Source organism: Myotis yumanensis, unplaced genomic scaffold, assembly GCF_028538775.1.
Source record: "Myotis yumanensis isolate MYYU_CA2020_CCGP unplaced genomic scaffold, mMyoYum1.0.hap1 SCAF_1, whole genome shotgun sequence".
Lineage (NCBI taxonomy): Eukaryota > Metazoa > Chordata > Mammalia > Chiroptera > Vespertilionidae > Myotis > Myotis yumanensis.
The window spans coordinates 94,349,263-94,372,317 of NW_027223752.1; the positions used below are offsets into that span (position 1 = coordinate 94,349,263).

Below are 23,055 nucleotides of genomic sequence, written 5' to 3' on the forward strand. Positions count from 1 at the left end.
TGTTAAAAAAGAGAGCTTGGGTCACTGGGGGGCGTGGCCAGCCTGGAAACGGCCATCAGCCCCTGTTAGTTGAGATGAGGTTAGGTGACATGCCACTGTCACATAGCTGGTTATGGTTAGTGCAAGTAAATCATAAAAGATCTTTATATATTAACTAGAGGCCCAGTGCACGAATTTGTGCACATTTAAAGGAAATTCATTAGAAGAAATATTTTAATATCGCTATTTGGCCTTTCTTTATAAGTGTCAACCAAATTCATGATCGACAATGACAGATGGAAACACATGTGTGCGATTGGCGCCAGCGAGAACTTTATATATATAGAATAAACTTGCTTAATTAGATCTGCTTTCTGATTTAGCTAAACTTTTTCCAGCCCAGTGAAGCACCCCAACTTCTCTTTCAGGTAATTGTCAGCAACACAGCAGTAAATATCAACATCATGCAGATTATTATTGTAGATCACGCAGGGAGAACAAAGGGTAAAATATGTAACTTCAGCAGTATTTGACTACATTCTGCTCAGTGAGAAAACCTTAAGTCATTTTCAAGGTCCACCATTTCTTACTTCTTTTCAGTTGGGTCAAGTTTCTAAGCTTTCTAAATCTCCGTTTTCTGGCTGATAAAAATAAAATAGGATTCTACTGAGTCTCCTATCTACCTACTCCAGGACTTCTGTGAGGATCAAATGAGATGAGTCACATGAAAACGCTTCACATTTGGTTAAAGTGTCAAATGTTTGCAACTGGCTATAAAGCGAGTCGTGTTCCTGAGCTGAAGAAACTCCAAGGAGGCTAGTTGCTAGTGAGAGGAAGCCAGGCATTGCTATGTGACATCATTACCCAGCACCCACAGCCACCGTTTCTGGGCTGGGCTGGGTTGTGGGCCTCATTTTGCGCCATGGGGTTTCGGCAGTGTTGGCTGCAATTTGGTGGGCTGTCTCTCTGGGGTGGTGGTGGGGCCTGTGTCCCACTTGAGGGAAGCTGAGTGTTGCTTTGTCGGCACCAGGTCTGCACTGCCATTTCTTTGTAAATGGCCAGTGCACGTCATGGCAGCTCCTGTGTTGAACGTCTGCCCCTGGCTGTCAGTGCATGTCATAGCGATCGGTCAAATGGTCGGAGGGACACTTAGCATATTAGCCTTTTATATATATAGATGGTAATGACATGTTGGGAAAATAAAAAATGACATTTCAAGACTTTTCTCTAGTTGAGATTTAAAAGTATTATTTTTATAATATCTAAGTTAGATAAGATTTTATTTTACCTGTTCTTAGAGGGTCCAAAAAGAAAAAGAATTTCCTAACAGCTGTACAAACATAAAAGGAATAAAAAGATTTTTCCAGCCCGTCTAATTGTGGCAAAGTAGGGATAAGTTCCAATATGTAGTTTTCTAAATCCTGAAAGATGAAAACAAAATAAAACTTTAAAGTATTAAAAGTCTGATCTTGTTTCTTCATTAGATACTGGAATATAATTTTAGTCCTAAAAATTGTTCAACATTAATACTAATTCATAACTAGTTTAGTAGTTTGTATTCAATTTGTTCTTATTCATTTATTTCTTACTTAAATTTTAACATATTTTTGAATAGGTGATGCATCCTACATAGTTCCAAATTCAAAAGGAACAAGAGTATTCGTTGAAAAGTTTTCTTCTCACCTATTTCCTCTCCTCAGAGGTAACCCATATCATCAGCTTCTGATGTATTTTTCCAAAGATAACTAACTGACGCACATACCAGCCAATACATATACAGTGTATATGTATATTTCCTTTCCTCTTTAACACAGAATATCGAAGCATACTATGCAAATTCTTCTGTACTTTGCTTTTATCACTTAACACTATACTTTGCAGTCATTCCACATTGGCTCTCAAAGAGCTTCTATTATTTAAAAAAAAAAAAAAAAAGCTATGGTGCTCTGACCAGTGGGTTAGTTGGTTAGAGCATTATCCTGTACACCAAAAGGTTGTGAGTTCAATTCCCAGTCAGTGCACAAACCTAGGTCACGGGTTCAATCCCCAGTCAGGGTGTGTATAGGAGGCAATTGATGTTTCTCTCTTCCTTCCTCTCTCTTTCAAAAATCAATAAAAATATATCCTTGGTGAAGATTAAAAAATATTTCAGATGTATCATAATCTATTTAGTCTTCTATTGATGGATATTTAGGTTATTTTTAATCTTCTGCAACACTAAAAACATACTACAGTGGCTAAGCAAATTTTTCATTCATAGATATGGAAGAATAATAGGATATAATCTCTGTAAGTGGATTGCTGTGTCAAAACATATGCACATTTATAATTTTGATAGATATTGATATGGTAAACTGCCCACCCCTTCATGAAGGCTACATCCATTTTATACTCCCACCACCAATGGGAGGCTATATTAACAGTTCCCAAATTGTGCCCCAGGAGTGCTACATTGAACTCACAGGGATGCAGCAGGATATATTTTAGCAACATCTGCCAGACACTGCATGAGCTATGGCTCAGGGAAGTTCACAGTTTCAACATTAGTTTTAAATATATATCCCTTTTGATTACATCAATCTTAGCAAAGCTAGGTTCTTGATGGTTGCTGTAATAAAGCAAGTGCCACAGGAAAATCAGTGTGAGAGAGGAACTGAGGATGACTGTGTCAAATCTAATTCCCAGGTTGAGTGGCTGTACAGTGCTCCCTGGAAATTGTTCTTTAATAATGAAGTAAAAATATTTTTTTTTAACTTAAGTGTATTATTCTTTTCAAAAGACTTAATAGAATTAAGTTTAATGAATGCTCTTATTGTTCAGAACTGATTAATAAATGGAACATAGTTTTTAGGTATTTCTTCTGGTATAGAGGTTTTATGAAAAATCTACTGAGACAATAAGGGTACTGAAAATTGAAAAAGTTTGGGGAAACCATGGCCTATTTTACATTCCTTCATTACAAGCATTATCAAACTTCTTTTTTAAAAGATTTTTTTTTTACTGAATTTTAGAGAGGAAGGTAGAGGGAAAGAGAGAAAATCATGGATGTGAGAGCAAAACACCAACCAACTGGCTGCCTCTTGCACACCCTTGACCGGGGATTGAGCCTGCAACCTTGGCATGTGCCCTGACTGGGAATTCGACCCACAACCTCTAGGTGCACAGGACAATGCTCAACCAACTGAGCCACACCAGCCAAGGTATTATCAAACCTTTTGATCTATGCTAATCTGATGGGTGAAAGATGACATTTTAATGTAGATCTACTTGACATTTATCTTATTATGTGAACTTAAGATTTTTTTCTATGATTAAGAAGCATTTGTAGTTTGCTCTCTGCAAAATACACTCACTCCTTTGCCCAGTTTTGCATGACTTAGCACCCATTTTCTTCTGATTTCTTAAGAGCTTTTTATACATTAGGATACTTGGCCATTTGTGACTGAGTTTCAAGTATATTTTCCAGTTTGTCTTTTTTTAGCTTTATTATAGTCTACAGATTTTTAAAAAATTTAGCTGAATTTATTGTTCTCAAATTTGGTATGTCTGAAATGGGACTCTTATCCCCAACCCTGGTCCTCACCCTTTTTTCTCTATTCCAGCAGTCATTCAAAATAAAAATTTAAGACTCATCTTAGGTTCCTGCCTCTCCTTTACTAAGGATCCTATCCCTTGTCCCCAATATCTAATCCAGTAGCAAATTTTGGGGTGAGAGTGTGTCCAAAATATATAGTAAATTAATTCATTACTGGATTTTTCTACAGCATCACACTGGTATGGGCCACCATCATCTCTGACCTGGACTACTGCAGTAGCCTAAATATTCCTTCTTTCCTTCTATCCTTACAACCCATTCTACACACACCCACAGTGATGTTTTAAAATGTAAATCATATTCTGAAAGATTCAGCTTACAACTTCTAATGGCATCCCATTAGTCTCAAATAAAACTCTAACTCCTTTGCCATGGCCCTAAAAGGCCCATGTGGTCCCTGCCTACTTTCCCAACTCAACTCCTATTACTCTAACTATATTGCTCATATGCTCTAGCCATACTGGCTTCCTTCAGTTCCTAAACAGATCAGATTTAACTTTGCCTTGGGGACACTGACCCTACTGTTTCCCCTGTACTACATTTTCATAAGGCTGATTTCTTTCTCATCTTTCACAGCTAAAATTCAATCACTATTTCAAAAAAGCACCCCTTTCATCTTACCTAAAATAACCCCCCTACCTCAATCATACTCTTTCCCATTCTCTATATTTTCACCATAGAGCTTGTCATTATTTGAAATTATCTTGCTTATAATTTAGTGTCTGCCTCCCTACTCTGCTAGAAAAAAGCTACAGAAGAGTAAGGCTTAGAGTAGTACTTAGAATAGCTCTGGCCCATTGTTCAGTGGTTAGAGCATCAGCCCACAGAATGAAGGGTCCCGAGTTCAATTCCTGGTCAAGGGCACATACCTCGGTTGTGGGTTCACACCCCGCCCCCGATTGGGGTGTGTGCAGGATGCAATCAGTTGATGTGTGTCTCTCACATCGATGTTTCTCTCTCTTTCTCGCCCCTCCTCCTCCCTCCCTTACACTCCCTCTAAAAGTCAATGGAAAAAATATCCTCAGGTGAGGATAAAGAAAAGAATAGTACTTAGCACAAATTAGGTGTTTAAGTGCTTATTTAGTAAGATTTAGTAAGTGAATGAAAGTTTGCCTAAACTACTCAAATTACAGATGTTGGTTCTGGAAACCACTGTCTTTTAAGTGAAGATACATGATCTGGTTTCAAAAGGCAAAGTGCCCAGGGCATAAGAAATATTTCTTTTCTTTGAGAGAAGGAAAAATTACTCCCTTTTAAACACAACTACAGAGATGTACTGTTGTCTTCTCTCCCCTCCCTTCATCCCTGTTTCAATTTTTGTTTCCATTCCTGGAAAGAGGCAAGCAAAAGGAAGAGTGTCTTTAAAAAAAAAAATCCCAATGTATTCTTATTGATTTTAGAGAAAGAGGAAGGGAGAGGGAGAGAGGGTGAGGAGAGAGAGGAGAGAGGAAAGAGAGAGAGAGAAACATCAATGTGTCACATCCAACCAGGGGTTGATCTCGCAACCTGGAGGTGTGCCCTGACTGGGAATCAAACCTTTGACCTTTTGGTGCATGGGACAATACTCAATCAACTACTGAGCCATACTGGCCAGCGCAAGGAAATATGTCTTGTAAACCAACTAACTGCTGACAAGAATTATTAGAGCTATAGAACTACTTTAGTATCTGATCTGAGAAAGTATCAATAGGTGGCTAATATGTCTTCCTTGCTAGAGAGAGATGGATAAAAGAACCTTTTTTAAAAATAATTATTTTTTAATCCTCACCTGAGGATATGTTTTTATTGATTTTAAAGAGAGAGGGGGAGAGAAAAACATCGATGTGAGAAACATTGTTCAGTTGCCTCCTGCATGTGCCCCAAACCGGGGATCAAACCTGCACCCTTTTGGTGTATGGGTCGATGCTCCAACCAGCTGATCCATCCAGTCAGGGCAAAGCAAGAACCTTTTCTTGTCAAGTTGATCTGAATCTTAAAGTTCAAGAATTGTACTGTGTCCCTAGCAAGGTTTTTGTTTTGTTTTGATTGTTTATTGATTTTTAGAGAGAGAGGAAGGGTGAGGGAGAGAGAAACATTGGCTGCCTCCCACACGTGCCCTGACCAGGAATTGAGCCTGCAACCCAGCCATGTGCCCTGACCAGGAATCGAACCAGCAACCTTTCAGTGCATGGGATGATGCCCAACCAACTGAGCCACACTAGCCAGGGCCCCAGAAAGGTTTGTAAGTGTAAATGTTCAGTATGAGCTAACATTCTACCTACAGAATCTGGATAAAACAGACACTAAAAAATTATAACAGGAAACAAACTATAACAGGGAATTTGTCTTAAAATCTAATATTTAAATATATATTTAAGCAATTAATTAACCTGTTTCATATTTATGCTTAACTCCCTGCCCCTTTCCCCGACAACCCTAAAAAGCACTCTGTATTTGGTGGGAAAAGCCTGAGCTGAAAAGAAGCATGACCATATAATTTAGATTCCTGCACTCAGAAGAAGCATAGCCATTTAGATCATGAGACTATAATTCTCTACTGATAACTTGGCCTAACTACTTTAATACCTAGTGGTATTAATTACCAAACAGCCTCTTGGTAACTGACGTTACAACCCAAACCTATTGGTGGGAAGACAGTCACATTATTTTTCTCTTATATATTTCCTCTAAGAGGAAAAATTCCTAGCTTTTACATTTTAAAACAGTCATACACTGATAACACATGAATAATCACAAGTTTTTCACTGTTTCAATGGTTTTAATCCTATTAAAACACTACATTCTTATTTTCTCCTATAAAAAGCTTTTTCTCTAAAGACTAGAGAAAAGAATCTAAAAATGAATTTTTGTGGTCAATATACATTTAAAAGGTTTTTTAGTAACATGTTATTTGTAAAAACAAACAAAAACAGAGATACAAACAAAAAAAGTACCATCTGTAATTCCAACACCCAGTGGTAACCACTCTTAACATTTTCATGTCTATCGTAGTTATTAAAGTAGATTAATACTTACAGATTCCCGAAGGTATCCTTGTCCTGCAACATCATATAAACTGAGTCCTATTCTTGTTTGATGAAGCCAAACTGACAATAAACAAGAAAATGAAATGTAATTACTAAGTGCTATCCTTTAGCATATATAAGGACAAAAGATAAAGAGCTATATTAGAGGGACAAGCTAATATCTTTATGAACATCTTTATTCTCACACATATTACTTATTTGTTAACCCTAAAATTGTTCGAAACGAAACAAAAACCTACCAGAGAATTAATGGCAGATATCAACAATTCTGCAATGCCTAAAGTGTTAATAAAGTTGATGCCCTTGAGGATATTGTTCTTATTAAACTTGTCATTCCACCAACTAGGGACAGCGAGTGCAATGTTATGCTTTTAACAAGCTGTTTTTATTCTACGGAGGTTAACTACTGCACCAAATTAAAGATGATATACATAAGACTTGACAGATCATTATGGAACTTATAGGAATCATACAACTCCAGTTGTTTGGTAAAAACTCCTTGAAACTCATACTATAGTTGTGAGTTTGAAACTACCTTCTCAGGCAGCTCAACCCATATGTTGGTGAAATAAAATTACCAGGGAATTAAAATAATTTCAAATTACCACACATTAAAACTCTTGGTTCGGCTTTTGATATATCGATAGCTGATATCTTTAGGATGGGAGGTTTTTGTTTTGTTTCTCTTTTTATAATGACGAACTCAAATCTATGGCAGAAAAATCTCAGCTCTAGTCAGTTCTAGGAGAGAATCATGCTAGGAAAAAAAATCTTGTTCAAAAGACAAGAAAATCTGCTTTTCAAACTTACTAAGAGAGTTGTTTTGCATGGGAGGGATACTCTAAAAGCATCAACCAAAATCCTACTTGAGTCCCAGATAGGGAGAGCACAATGAAAATGAAATCACCTTTTCTCATGACATAATTAAAGAACTGCATGATGGAAATTCTTCCATAAGAATCTGTATGAAGGAGTTTAGCAAAGACTTTTGCTGTGAAAAATTGCCTAAGGAAAGGAAATAAGGATTAAAATCATCTGCTACATAACATAAAAATTACTTCTATATAAATTAGCAAACAACAGCATAAATTCAAACAATTAAAAATAAAAGTGGTGAAAAAACAGTGAGAATTATAGTTCAAAAATATTGTCCTACTTTACACTCTCTTGTCTTAAGAATGAAGGCCTATAGTGTTATAAGTCATATTTCTTTTAATGAATTCATACCAATATAATTCTTTACTAATTTTTTAAACTTCATTAATAACTCAAAATTGACTCAAATTGTCATACCACTGACTTAAATTTTCATCATTTGAGGTATTTAAAATGCTTAATGAAATATATCCCTTTATTAAATACTACAGGCCCGGTGCACAATATTTGTGCATGGGTGCGGTCCCTAAGCCTGGCTGGCGATCTAAGCGCAAGTCTCTGGGCCCTGGGCAGCACCTGGGCCGCTGGGCCCCCACGCGCCCCGCTCCGCCTGAGTCATCGGACCCTGCTCAGCTCCCTCAGTGCCTGGGAGCCGCTGCTGGTCGAAGTCTGCAGGGCCATCAGCGGGGCGATTGGGCCCCGCTTTGCAACCGCCTTGGCCTGGTGCCACCTGCTCACCTGCTCCACCATCCCACTGTGGTCCCGCTCTTGTCAGGGCCCATCGGGGCCGGCAGCGCCTCCACTGTCAGTGCCACCGACACCCACCATGTTCTGCGACACCCCCTAGTGGTCACTGCATGTCATACCGAGCGGTCGAACTCCAGGTTGAGGGGACAATTTGCATATTAGGCTTTTATTATATAGGATATTATTCTTACTTGCACTTTGGTCCAGCTTTCTCACCAACTTTCAAAAAATTTTCATAATTAATCATTGCTTCCTCTCCAATCATAGGTGGTGTCTGGTGCTTGTCCAGCAAAAACCATAAGTTCTTAGAAGAATTGCAAAAAATGGAGATTTATAGTTAACAGAAAAAAACTTAAAGGCATAGTTAAATGTTATTTATATTAACCCTTTGAGTGCCAACCAATATCCTAGGAACTATGCTAAAATTGCCAAGGCATTTTTGCTGATTTTACAGCAGTTTAGGAAAAAAATTATGAATCACAAGTAAATGAAGTTACATACTCAATATCTTCCACAAAATCGTCATCTTCACAGCAAGAATTGAAATATTTAGCAATATCATCATCACTAATAAAAGCAGACTTAGAACTGGACACTGCAGGAGGAGCACGATTGCGCACCCCAGCACTCTAGGGGTTAAATCAGTGGTTTTCAACCTTGGCTGCGCATTAGAATCACCTGGGAATCTTTTTAAAATCCTGACTTCTGGGCCTCATCCTCCAGAAATTCTGATCCTTTGTTACTAATGTTGTGGCCCCACCCCATAACAAAGAAACAGAATTTCCAGAGGATGAGGCCCAGAAATCAGGATTTTAAAAAGATTCCCAGGTGATTCTAATGTGCAGCCAAGGTTGAGAACCACTGCATTAAATGATAGTCTGATAGTAAAGTTAATATTAAGATGAATCTCATCCCCTATTATTCTTCTGATTAATTAATAACAATAAAAATAGACATATACATTGCCTCTTTAATCTACGTAACTATATACCGTAGATATTGTTATGCCTACTTTACAGATGAGAATTGAAGCACAAAAAATGTTAAGTACATTGCCCAAGATCACAGAGCAGGGCTGGGATTTGAACCCCTGCAGTTTGACTCTACAGTAGGGGGTTTCTCAACTTTATCCTTCCATTAGAATCACCTAGGGACTTTAAAAAACAAAACTATCCTTGGGAGATGGGCCCACACAAGCTTTGCCGCTGTTTCTAGTGGAAGCCATCTCTCCAGAGCTTGTCTTTCACCCACTCTGCAGGCACCTCTCCATTAAGGCAGCCGTGAGATCCTGTATGATGTAAGTAGTACAAATAAGAAATGGCTAACATCCAAAGCAAGCTTTTATTCCATTCTTACCTGTAATTCTTCATTATCTAACAGTTCTCTGCTTTTCCTTTGCAGAAAGACAGCTCTGGATTCCTCTCTTAATTTCTGTAGTAAGACTTCATCTTCAGCTGGCAGCTAAAAATACATTGTAGTTAATTTCTATACTTACATTCTAGACTATTGGATTAAGTAAAATGTACATGATCTCATAAAATAATTATGTATTCCACTCCTCAATTACTTTTTATATCTCCATTTTGTTTAATTTCAAGTCATCATTCATTAAAAAAAAAAAGTTCATTTAACCTGGCAGGTGTGGCTCAGTGGTTGAGCATTGACCTATGAACCAGGAGGTGACAGTTGGATTCCAAGGCTCATGCCCGGATTGTGGACTCAATCCCCAGTAGTGGGTGTGCAGCAGACAGCCAATCGATGATCTATCTTATCATAGATGTTTTTTAACTCTCTCCCCCTCTCCCTTCCTCCCTCAGAAATCAATAAAAACATATATATTTTTAAAAAGTTAAAAAGTTCATTTAACAAAAAGAGATCCACAGAGAATTCAGCGACCAACAAATGACCAATTCTTAGAGCACTGTTTCCACTGTAACCATAGGTGGACATAAAATTATATTGGGACTATTGAAGATCCAGTCTTACCAAATTATGTCTTTTGAGACTGAATCACCTCACTTTGGAGATGATCAAGCCAGTGTCTATTACGTTGGCCTCCAAGGCAGACTGCCCACTGGGGTGATTTCCATAAGCAGGGCTTTATAATGACTTACTAGGTGTACTGGTTAATAATGCGGATTTTTTTTTCAATAGATGGAGTTACACATATGTTGATATATATGTGGTTTGATATGTATGCTATTTTGTTGTATTGACAACAAGCTTCAAAATTTCATATGTCAAATTTGCTGAAGGTGTAAACATCATAGATATTTTTACACTTAAAAATGTCGAATTTTGTGCCAAAAAAAGAGCATTTGGGGGAAGTTTTAATTCATTTTTTTAAATTGTTTTACTGCTTAAAGTATTACAAAGGGTATTACATATGTCTCCTTTTTTTTTTCCCCACCCTTGACAATCCCCTGGCCTCCCCTACCCCCCAGTGTCTTATGTCCATTGGTTATGCTTATATGCATGCATACAAGTCCTTCGGTTGATCTCTTACTCCCCTCCCTCCTGCCCCCCAACCCTCCCTGGCCTTCCCACTGCAGTTTGACAATCAGTTTGAGGCAGCTCTGCCTCTGTATCTATCTTTGTTCATAAGTTTATAATGGTCTTTATTATCCATGAATGAGTGAGATCATGTGGTATTTTTCCTTCATTGACTGGCTTATTTCACTTAGCATAATGCTCTCCAGCTCCATCCATGCCGTTGCAAATGGTAAGAGTTCCTTCTTTTTTACAGCAGCATAGTATTCCATCGGGTAGATGTACCACTGTTTTCTAATCCATTCATCTACTGATGGGCACTTAGGCTGTTTCCAGATCTTAGCTATGGTGAATTGTGCTGCTATGAACATATGGGTGCATATATCCTTTCTGATTGGTGTTTCTGGTTTCTTGGGATATATTCCTAGAAGTGGGATCACAGGGTCAAATGGGAGTTCCATTTTTAGTTTTTTGAGGAAACTCCATACTGTCTTCCATAGTGGCTGCACCAGTCTGCATTCCCACCAGCAGTGCACGAGTGTTCCTTTTTCTCCACATCCTCTCCAGCACTTGTCGTTTGTGGATTTGTTGATGATAGCCATTCTGACAGGTGTGAGATGGTACCTCATTGTTGTTTTGATTTGCATCTCTCGGATGTTTAGTGACTTTGAGCATGTTTTCATATGTCTCCTGGCTTTCTGAATGTCCTCTTTTGAGAGGTGTCTATTTAGATCCTTTGCCCATTGGAAGTTTTAATTCATTACTTTTTTTTTTTTAAAAATATATTTCACTGATTTCTCACATAGAGGAAGGGAGAGGGACAGAGAACTAGAAACATCGATGAGAGAGAAACATCGATCAGCTGCCTCCTGCACATCTCCCACAGGTGATGTGTCCGCAACCCAGGTACACGCCCCCGACCGGAATCGAACCTGGGACCTCTCAGTCCGCAGGCTGACACTCTATCCACTGAGCCAAACCGGTCTCGGCAATTCATTACTTTATTTAGAAGAAAAGTGCTGCTGAATACTTCAGGAAGCTTATGGTGAACATGCTCCATCTCAAGATACTTGTGAATGCTGGTTTAAACACCTTAAAAGTGATGATTTTAATGTGAAAGACAAAGATGTCCGGGTCAACCAAAAAAGTCTGAAGACCAACAATTACAAGCATTATTGGATGAAGATGCGTGTCAAACTCAAAAACAACTTGCAGAAAGATTAAATGTTGCTCAGCAAACAATTTCTGATTGTTTACAAGCAATGGGAAAGATTTTAAAGGAAGGAAAATGGGTGCCACATCAACTGAACAAAAGACAAATGGAAAACTGAAAAGTCATCAGTAAAATGATACTTCAAAAGCACGAAAGAAAGTCTTTTTTGCATCAAATTGTGACTGGCGATGAAAAGTGGATTTATTTTGAGAATCCCAAGTGCACAAAATCATGGGTTGATCCAGGTCAACCATCAACATCGACTGCAAGGCCAAATTGCTTCGGAAAGAAGACAATGCTCTGCGTTTAGTGGGATCGGGAAGGTGTGGTGTACTATGAGCTTCTAAAACCAGGTGAAACCGTTAATACTAATTGCTACTGACAACAAATAATCAATTTGAACCACGCTTTGATCGTGAAATGACCAGAATGTGCCAGAAGGCACGGCAAAGTAATTTTGCTTCATGATGACACACCATCACACACTTCAAAACCAGTTAAAGACACGTTAAAAGATCTTGCCTGGAAAGTATTAACCCACCCGCTGTATTCACCAAACATTGCTCCTTCAGATTACCGCTTGTTCTGATCGATGGCACACGCACTTTCTGAGCAGCACTTCAAAACATATGAAGAAGTGGAAAATTGGGTCTCTGAATGGTTTGCCTCAAAACAAGAAAAGTTCTATTGGGACGGTATCCACAAATTATCTGAAAGATGGGGAAATGTGTAGCTATCGATGGACATTACTTTGAATAAAGCACTTTTGATGTTTCTCTTGAAATTATCGTGTTTTCTTTGATTACAAAATCCGCTATTATTAACCGGTACACGTAGTTCCAACTCAACTTCAAACTTTTTTTTTTTTTTTTTTAAAGATTTTGTCTTCCTTTTCTATATCTTTGCCCATTAAATGTAGCTAAGTATCCCTTGGTTCAAATCAGAGGTTAGGGTTTTCATCTTTTATTTTCAAAAACTAAAATAACCATCCCTTCCATTAAAAGGAAGGAGTGGAGAAGGAAAAAATATTTGGAGGTGAGGCTGAGTCTAGGATTATGCTCCAGTGTCTAGTCAATCAGCTAATCAGTGTCTCTTTCTCTCTCTCTCTCTCTCTCTCTCTCTCTCTCTCTCTCTCTCTCAATGGTTAAATGGTTACCAAAGGTAAGTGCTTTGAAGCAGTGGAGAAGAAGGAACAAGAGAAAGAATGTGCTACAAATACATTCATCTAAAATTCCAACAGTGGTTACATTTTACCTAATAATGCTAAATAAGTCTTATTCTTTCCAGTCACTTTCAATTTTAGCTGGAAATAGCTTTCTTTTTTTATTGATTTTTTTAGAGAGAGAAAGGGAGGGTGGAGAGCAAGAGGGAGGAGTGGGAGAGAAGGAGGGAAAGTGGGAGGGAGGGGAAAGGAGAGAGGGAGAGAGGGTGAGGGAGAGAGGGAGAGAGAGAGAGAGAGAGAGAGATGAGTTTCCTTCCATATGAATCCTGACCAAGGATTGAACCCATAACCTAGGTATGTGCCAAGACCAGGAATCAAACCCACAACCTTTTGGTGTAGGTCCGTGGTCAGCAAACTGGGGTTCGCGAGCCACATGCGGCTCTTTGGCCCCTTGAGTGTGGCTCTTCCTAAGCCTTAGGAGTACCCTAATTAAGTTAATAACAATGTACCTACCTATATAGTTTAAGTTTAAAAAATTTGGCTCTCAAAATAAATTTCAATCGTTGTACTGTTGATATTTGGCTCTGCTGACTAATGAGTTTGCCGACCACTGGTGTAGGTGATGACCCTCCAACCAGCTGAACCACCTGGCCAGGGCTCATAACTGCCAATGTGTACTTCTTAATCTCTTCATCTTTTCCACCCAGCCCCCAACCCTCCTCCCAACTGGCAACCACCCATTTGTTCTCTGTATGTAAATCGCTTTCTTAAGGTATGTTTTAATCTGTAACCCTCTTCAAACACTTTTTTACAATTTTGGCACAAAGAAACATATAAATAAGTATAACTCTTCAAGCTTTCTATTCTTAATCTATTTTTCAGTTTAACCTTGAACAAAACATTATATACCTTACAACATAAGTAAAAAGCAAAGTTAAAACCTGTGATCAACCCTGGCCTGTGTGACTAGTCGTTCTAGAGTAGGCTCTCATGCCAAAGGGTCACAGGTTCAATTCCGGTCAAGGGCACATACATGGGTTGCAGGTTTGATCCCCAGGACGTTAGGGTGAGTATGGGAGACAACCAATAGATGTGCCCCTCTACACATCCATGTTTCTCTCTCTCTTCCTCCTGCCCGCCCTTCTACTCTCTCTTAACAGCATTGGCAAAAATATCCTTGGGTAAGGATTAAAAAAAAATTGTTATCAGTCAGGTAATCCTAAATCTTACAAAAAGCCTGACAACATAATCCAACAGTATACCCATTACTAATATCCATAATAAAAATTAGGAAGAAAAAGCCTGTAACTCAAAGAGGGGGCAATTAACAACTTTGTGATCTTATACTAATTTATATGAAAACGCAGGATTTTATCAGCTCCAAAATAATGGTAAGATCAACTAAAATGAAATAATAAATATATAAAATTTAAGATATAATCCTGCAGAGCCAGTGTGGCTCAGTGGTTGAGCATTGACCTATGAACCAGGAAATCACGGTTCGATTCCTGGTCAGGGCACATGCCCAGGTTACAGGCTTGATCCCTCGTATGGGGCATGCAGGAGGCAGCTGATCAATGATTCTCTATCATCACTGATGTTTCTATTTCTCCCTCTCCCTTCTCCCTTCCTCTCTGAAATCAATAAAAATGTATTTATTTTTATTTATTTATTTTTAATATATATTTTATTGATTTTTTACAGAGAGGAAGGAAGAGGGATAGAGAGTTAGAAACATTGATCAGCTGCCTCCGGCACATTCCCCACTGGGGATGTGCCAGCAACCAAGGTACATGTCCTTGACTGGAATCGAACCTGGGACCCTTGAGTCCGCAGGCTGACGCTCTATCCACTGAGCCAAACCAGTTAGGGCAAAAATGTATTTTTTAAAAAAGATATAACCAGCCCTAGCCGGTTTGGCTGGTGGCTAGAGCACTGGCCTGTGAACCAAAGGCTCCAGAGTTCAATTCTGATCAAGGGCACCTTGGTTGTAAGGTTCCTCCCTGGCCCAGGCTCTGGTTGGGGCACGTGCAGGAGGCAACCAATTGATGTGTTTCTCTCACATCGATGTTTCTCTCTCTTCCACTCTAAAAGATCAAAGGATGGGAATGCAGACTGGTGCAGCCACTATGGAAGACAGTATGGAGTTTCCTCAAAAAACTAAAAATGGAACTCCCATTTGACCCTGTGATCCCACTTCTAGAAATATATCCCAAGAAACCAGAAACACCAATCAGAAAGGATATATGCACCTATATGTTCATAGCAGCACAATTCACCATAGCTAAGATCTGGAAACAGCCTAAGTGCCCATCAGTAGATGAATGGATTAGAAAACAGTGGTACATCTACACGATGGAATACTACGCTGCTGTAAAAAAGAAGGAACTCTTACCATTTGCAACTGCATGGATGGAACTGGAGAGCATTATGCTAAGTGAAATAAGCCAGTCAATGAAGGAAAAATACTACATGATCTCACTCATTCATGGATAATAAAGACCATTACAAACTTATGAACAAAGATAGATACAGAGGCAGAGCTGCCTCGAACAGACTGTCAAACTACAGCAGGAAGGCTGGGGAGGGTTGGGGAGCTGGGGGGGGGGGGGGGGGGGGGTAAGAGGTCAACCGAAGGACTTGTATGCATGCATATAAGCATAACCAATGGACATAAGACACTGGGGGGTAGGGGAGGCCAGGGGATTGTCAAGGGCGGGGGAAAAAAAAAGGAGACATATGTAATACCCTTTGTAATACTTTAAGCAATAAAACAATTAAAAAAATAAATAAAAGATCAAAGGAAAAATATCCTCGGGTAAGAATTAACAAAAAAATAAAAAATAAAAAAATAAGTAAAAATGGATATAATCCTCAATTTATTTATAAAATATTCTTATTCCATTTTTAAAATTGCATTTTATTTATAAACTCTGCAAGACATTTGCTTAGATACCACTTACCCTATAATAAAACCGGGGAATGGTCTTGTAGAATTCATTTGTGTTTTTTCTACCTCCTTTCCACTTGGAGTAGTATTTGGTAAATAAATCCATTTCTTCATCTTTTAATTCCTGTTCACTTTTTTTTCCTGTTAATTAAATAGATTCAGGGGGAAAGCATTTTTAAAATCAAATAATACTTTTCTTAGGTCATCTAGTATAGCCTAATTACAGTGCAAAAAAGGTCTTCACGGTTGTGCTTAGACACTAAACATTTACATTAACTTCCTTGAAATACCAAGACTCACTATCTTCCACTGAAACAGCCTCTCCTACATCTTCACTCTCAGCTGCTCCCTCTACTTTTTTTTTTTTTTAAATCACTATACTTGTTTCCTCCTCAAGCCATTGCCTCTCTTATAGACCTATGGCATGTTCCTAATTCATTCAATTAAAAGTATTTATTGAGCACGTACTACATATTGAACCCTATACTAGTCACTGATGCTAGGGCGCTGAGAAAACAGGCACAGCCCTTGACCTCATGAAGTTTCAGCCTTGTAATCACTCTTCCTCCGAAAACCCTTTCCTCTGTAGCTCACATATCCAGATACTGTTACTCTCCAACCTCTCCACCTGCCTGCTGCTGGCAGGAAGCTGTCATTTATCCATTCCTCCACAAGTGTTTGTGGATCATAACTGGTGCACAGGGCTCTTCACCTCAATGTCCTGCAATCATCAAGGAAGAGCAGACATGTGGGTGACTCAACCTTGAAGGCTTTTGCTTTTACTTCTACTGTGCCACTCAGTTCCATGGCAAGACCACAGATCTTATCTGCTCTTCTTCTGAAAGTTAAAACTCTAATATACTCTCAGATAATTTTTCTCTTCTGGTTATTCAAAACCTCACTACCATAATACCTGCATTTTAGCCTCATTGAGGTTTCCAATTCTATTATCTATTTTCTCAAAAGTTTATTTTCCTCTTCCTGGTCTCATTTCTTTCCCTTAAACTCCTCTTATGCCTGCATTTCTGACACATCTGCCATGTTAATTTTTACCCTTGGACCAATCTTAACATCTTGTTTACCATGGCTTAATACCTTTGGAGAAAACTGTACAATTTTGGTCCCACAAATTTATTTCATGGTTACTAATTAGTAAGTCAGCTTTTCAAAACACCAGGACATATTTTATTTGCCCTTGATGTTCTCTTGCTGATTCCTCTTGTTGACCAACTGCTTCAAACTGTCATTACATTCTTCAAACCCCCTCTGTATTCACCATCAACAGATGACAATCTCTCCCAGTTCATCACAACAGAGTCTACTGCACATGGATACCCATAAACATCTAAATGAAGTGGGAGGGCAGGAAGGTATCAAATCTGTACCTTACTTCTTCCTGCCAGTTTTAAGGGACGAGGTATCTCCTCTCTCATCCAAGGCTAACCTCTCATTTTAACCCAGTGCTTAATCTCAGCCTTTGTAATTCTCTGGTTGTCCCATCACTTCTTTCCTTCTCCCTCCCTCCCCCATTCAGTTACCTTCAATTCCTTCATCTTTACTGGCTTTTCTTTAATTTACAAACACACAGAGGTCTCTTCCATCTCCCCACCCCCCAAAAGTCCTTCCTTTCTACCTACTACCACACATAACTCCTTCCTTTCTCATACACTTTGTCAAAAAGAAAGCCTACGTTGGCCATCTCTGCTTTCGTATCTCTCATCCCTTCTGTATGCAATCCTGCTTCTACTCTTACCACTCTACAGAAACTGTAGAGTTTCTTGCCAGGGCAACCAATGACCTAATTGCTTATTTATTTTTTTAAATTAAATTTATTGGGTTGACATTGTCCAATAAGATCATAGAGGTTTCAAGTGTTCATTTCTATGATACATAATCTGTATAATTATGTGCTCTGTACCCAAAGTCAAATCATCTTCCACCCCCATGTATTTGGCCCCTTTACCCTTCACTACCCCTCCACTCTGTTGCTTAGTTTAATGGACACACCTGTCCTTGGTTTCTCTGTTAAATTTGATACTATTGAGTCTAACCTTTTCTTGGCTTTTATGAGACCATGCTGTTGATTCTCCTATTTTTTGGACATTTCTTCTTTTTTTTTTATTTCTTCTTCCTCTATCATTTCAACTTTCATAGTGTAACTTCTAAGTCCCAAACCTATGTCACTCAATGTTAAGTTGTTGGGGAGAAGAGGAAGAAAAAGCAGACTGAGAAGGGATGACTGGTGAGGCAGGAGGAAAAATAAGAGTGTATGTCTCCTAGAAACCAAAAAAAAGAAAGTATGTATGTGTAGGATGAAGATATAAGGGGAACAGAGAAATAAGGCATAGCTGGAAGTGGAAGTTAAGAGTCTCTTTAAGGTGAGAGAAATACCACCATGTGAAGATGCTGCTGTGAATGACAGAAAGAAAAACCAAGAATGCCGGAGCGAGAGGACATATCCTTGAGTGGGCAAAAACGGGATCTAGCACACCCAGGAAGCAAACAGTCTCAAACCGAAGTTGTACGGCCCGTATGATTTGCTTATTTTATCATCTCTTCCGATGCTAAAGTGTAAGTTCTACAAGAACCAGGGTTTTTGTGTGTTGTATTTACTCCTGTAGCTGGAACAGTAATTAGCATGTCACAGACATGCAATGGAGTGGGTTTTAAGAACGAAGGGGAGGAGAAAGCACAAGTGCAGGTAACCTTTTCAGTAAGTTTTCCTATAAAGCGTGTAGAGAAATGTGGCTAAAGCTGGAGGGGGCTATGAGATCAAATTACTTTTTTTAAGGTGAGGGATGTGACAGCATGTTTGTTGTAACTGATGGAAATGCTCCAGCAGAGAAGGAACATTTGATGACGAATAAGAGAGAGAATAAAAGAAAGGGGACACGACCTAGTGCTGGAGTGGAGGGACTGCCTCAAACAGGGAACTGACAGTTCCCCATTTTTAAGCAAAGTGGGGGCGGTGACAGACACGGTGGGAACAGGCGAGGAGCCTTGATTGCTTCTACTCAAACACACAGACAAGCTCAGCGGCTGAGGGTAAGGAGTAGGCGGCTACAGTGGAAGGCTGGAGGGTTGGGAAGTGAGGATTGCAGGAGAGTGAACGTCTAGGGCAGTGGTTCTCAACCTTCCTAATGCCGCGACCCTTTAACACGGTTCCTCATGTTGTGGTGACCCCCAACCATACAATTATTTTCGTGGCTACTTCATAATTGTAATTTTGCTACTGTTATGAATCGTAATGTAAATATCTGATATGCAGGATGTATTTTCATTGTTACAAATTGAACATAATTAAAGCATAGTGATTACTCACAAAAACAATATGTAATTATATATGTGTTTTCCGATGGTCTTAGGCGACCCCTGTGAAAGGGTCGTTCGACCCCCAGGTTGAGAACCGCTGCGTTAGTGGATAAGAATCAAAAGTGAGAGACAATGTGCCCGGTTCCGTTTTTCTCCGGCACTTTCGGCTGCCCAGGGTGCAGGTGTGAAACAGGAAAGAGTTTAAACAGGTTGGTGAACAAGCAAGAGTGAAGGATGGGGAACGGGACAAAGAAAAGTGGAGTATGACAGTTAAATGGATAAGGAGGGAAGGGAAAGTGATAGTAAAACGGCGGTAGGACCCCGGAGTTGTTGGAACCAGGGTTCTCATTCCTCCTCCATCTGGGAGCTCCCCGCCCGCACATCCTTCCTCGGGAAGTGTGGGTGAACCTCCCCGATCTGAAGCGCAGCCCACTCCGCCCGCTTTCTCGGGAGAGTGTTCACAGCAGCGGAAAGCGCGGCTCCCCGCCGCCGCCCCTCCCATTCTGCCCCCACCTCTAGGGGGTGAGGGCCGGGCTGTCTCCGCGGGCGGCCCTTCCCGGACTCACTGTTGGGGCCGTTGTTGGGCGTCGCTAACCGCCGGCGAAGCACTTCTTTCCAGTCCATGACTGACTCCCGCGCAGCAGCTCCGGCATCTGCTAATCGCTACCCCCGCCACCAGCTCAGACATCAACCCGCCGCCAGTCTCCGAGAGGCTGCGGAGGCCGCCCGGCCGCCATCTTGGACTCGGGCGGAAGTCGGCTGAGGAGGCAAAACGGGGAATGTGGTCACTGCGGAGAACGCGGCGGTCACACCAACAGCGGGGAAAGCTGGCGGGAGAAAAGGTGGAAAATTATGTCCTTAAGGCACCTTCCCAATCGCACAGCGCCAGATTGTAAAGGCGCAGGATAGGGAGCCCGTACTTTTAGTTCATCTTGGGCCTTTGGCGCGCACGCACCACGTGATTCAGGAGTCCTTTGGCGTTTCCGGGAAGCGTTTTCGCCACAATTTTTTTTTACTGTTCCTTGAGGATATATGAGGCCCTAAAGGTTCCCCTAAATGTAGTAGACGCCTTGACCAGCCCCCGTAGGCTCCCTCTGCCACTAAAAGCTTCAAAGCCGCCTTTCTCTGCCGCCAGGCCTGGCCCAGCTCAGCCACGCCCCCGCGGCGGGGCCGTCGCGGTGCATTGTGGATCCGGTAGTTTCCGCCGCGGTTATTGCCGCGTTCACAAAGCGTGCGCGCTGCGGTGAGTTGTTGAATGAAGTTAACTTGGTTTGTGATGGATCTGTGCGCTGTGGGCGGAGCCCTTGGTGGACCCCCTCCCTTACCTGAGCAGTTGGCCCGCTCTCCCCCCCGCCTCCCCAGCCCATTCCCTGGCCTGCGGGTTTGGGGGTCTGGGGTCAGTTATGCGGAGCCCGGGCCCCTAGCCTGCTCTCGCCGCTGCCCTTGCTGCTGGTGGGACTGGGCCTCTGGGTCACGATTTTCGACTTTACGCCTCCCCTTCAGCGAGGCACCCATGGGGTCCGATCCCGTTTCAAGGACCGTTGTGATTCCCGTGAGTGAAACTGGGCGGCCCTCCTTGTGCTCTTTCCTCAGGTTCGCGGACTGCACTGTAACCGGCGCCAGACATTGCTGCCCCGGTTCTGCGGACTGCGACGGAGATCGGATGCCCCCGGAGCAACATTTTTTTTTTTAAGGGTGAAAACTCATAAGACTTCATTGCTATTAAGTAGCCGCAAAAGCAGAGCCTTGGTTTTTTTGTGAGAAATTGAAAATCATCTTTTAAAAAGTTGCGCTTCAACTCGTCCCCTCACCCCCCACCCCCCAATTCCTTAATTATGCGGTAGAAGTAGGGGCTTTTCTTCACCATCTGCTGATCTCACTGCATAATGACTTTCTGTTTCACTGGCATTAGAAGCTTTCCGAAGCTTTGGAAAAACAACCCATACCGTGGGGTAGTAGGCCCAGGACACTCTTGTAACTTTTTCTTTCTGAAAGACTGTTATGGCATCAGGAACCAACAGAAGTTGTTTTCTCTTAAAACAGTGTCTCCACAAAATACCAAAGCAATAAATCTGATTGCCAAGGCCAGATATCGCAGAAAAGATGAGGGCAGTAATAAAGTTTCTTCTGAGTTTCCTCACCTTTTTGCAGCTGGAGCGGCTAAGAAGAGATCTCAGATGAATCCTCGGAGTCACGATCATGCCTTGCCACCGGAGAGAAACAGTATTCAGCTCCCAACACAACCTTTGAAATCAGAGCAGTGGGATAAACTTAAAGAAGATTTCAAAGGGAGAGCTAATTTTGAAGATTGGATCATTGCACGGATGGTTGCCTACAATAGCTCTATAGATGTGGCCAAATCTTTGCTGGCCTGGGTAGCTGCAAAAAACAATGGTATTGTAAGCTATAATTTGCTGGTCAAGTATCTGTGTCTCTGTGTCTTTCATAAGCAGACATCAGAAGTTTTTGATGTCTACGAAATCTTGAAAGCCAGATACAAGAGTTTAGAATCTTCGGCAAGCACTCTTCTCATCCGAGGATTAATCCACTCAGACAGATGGAGAGAGGCCTTGCTGCTGTTAGAAGACATCAAAAAAGTCATGACCCCTTCAAAAAAGAATTATGGTGACTGTATCCAGGGAGCCCTCCTTCATCAAGATGTAAACACAGCTTGGAATTTGTTTCAGGAATTGTTAGATCATGATCTTATTCCCATGATGGAAACTTTAAAAGCCTTCTTTGATTTTGGAAAAGACATAAAAGATGATCAATATTCAAAGAAACTGCTAGACATTCTTTTGTATCTAAGAAATAATCAGCTATATCCTGGGGAATCATTTGCACACAGTATAAAAACATGGTTTGAGAGGTAATTTTGATTTTTCTTATTCTGCATGTTTTTATTTTAATACCTATATAGCTGCCTTTTTTTTGGTTCCCAATAAAGATTATTCAGATTATAGTACCTTTTCCATCTCTTATTAAGATTTGTTTCCCTTTAAGACAAAATCTTCTTTCTCTAAAAAAAGCAGCATAAACAAATTGTGTTAATCTCTACTCATCACATAAAAGGGAAATTATAGAGAATTTGTAGTTTTGATGTATTTTTCTATTTAGAAGGATCTGGCAAGATGTAAGTACTTATGAATAGCACTTTTGGCTGGAGTTTATTGCAAGAAAACGAGCTGCCTGGGTCGTATTAGTATTTTCAGAAGTTCTGAAACCTAGTGACTGGTATAATGTGTTCTGTTTAATCTATGCATTTTCATCAACTTGGATGGTTAGAGTGGAGGGGGAGATCCTGATCAAACCTGATATGTAAGCATTAGCATGAAAAATCTTAATCCTTGCAGTTCATTTTAGATCTTTTTATCATTAAACTGCTCTCTCCAAAGCTCTTCAATGTCTTTCTTTTGCTTTTATTTAAGTTACTGGCTCTGTGCCTATTTATTGCTTCAGTCTTTAACTTTCTCATTTCTTCACCATTAATTTGCTTCAGGCTATTTCCTAAAATTTTATTCCTTTTCTCTCATTTTTTTGTTTTTTTTCCCCTCTCTTTTTCTACTATATATCATCAGTATATATATAGAGAGAGAAACATCCATGTGAGAGAGACAAATCAATTGGGCTCCAGATCGAGCCTGCAACCAAGGTACCATAATCAAACCGTCAACCCTTCAGTCCAAGGGCTGACACTATCCACTG

The 23,055-nt window shown here is 40.4% G+C and overlaps 2 protein-coding genes across 3 annotated transcripts in view; one reads left to right on the forward strand and one right to left on the reverse strand.

Moving 5' to 3' along the window:
* Positions 1-20,431, reverse strand: part of PPP2R3C (protein phosphatase 2 regulatory subunit B''gamma) — a 31,409-nt gene extending 10,978 nt beyond the window's left edge. The window contains exons 1-8 of one of the 2 annotated variants that reach the window (XM_070427946.1): positions 20,271-20,420; positions 19,917-20,177; positions 16,052-16,179; positions 9,580-9,684; positions 8,415-8,527; positions 7,508-7,605; positions 6,590-6,660; positions 1,268-1,400 (exon numbers count right to left, since the gene is read on the reverse strand). In XM_070427946.1, coding sequence (XP_070284047.1) covers positions 1,268-1,400; positions 6,590-6,660; positions 7,508-7,605; positions 8,415-8,527; positions 9,580-9,684; positions 16,052-16,179; positions 19,917-19,974 — 706 coding nt within the window. In that variant the 5' untranslated portion in view covers positions 19,975-20,177; positions 20,271-20,420. Of the gene's footprint in view, positions 1-1,267; positions 1,401-6,589; positions 6,661-7,507; positions 7,606-8,414; positions 8,528-9,579; positions 9,685-16,051; positions 16,180-19,916 lie in introns of both variants that reach the window. The other variant, XM_070427956.1, reaches the window with a different exon arrangement.
* Positions 20,432-20,912: 481 nt separating this feature from the next.
* PRORP (protein only RNase P catalytic subunit) overlaps positions 20,913-23,055 on the forward strand; it is a 146,541-nt gene continuing 144,398 nt past the window's right edge. The window contains exon 1 of the mRNA XM_070428001.1: positions 20,913-22,219. Within this exon, the coding sequence (XP_070284102.1) occupies positions 21,237-22,219 (983 nt within the window). The 5' untranslated portion in view covers positions 20,913-21,236. The remainder of the gene's footprint in view (positions 22,220-23,055) is intronic.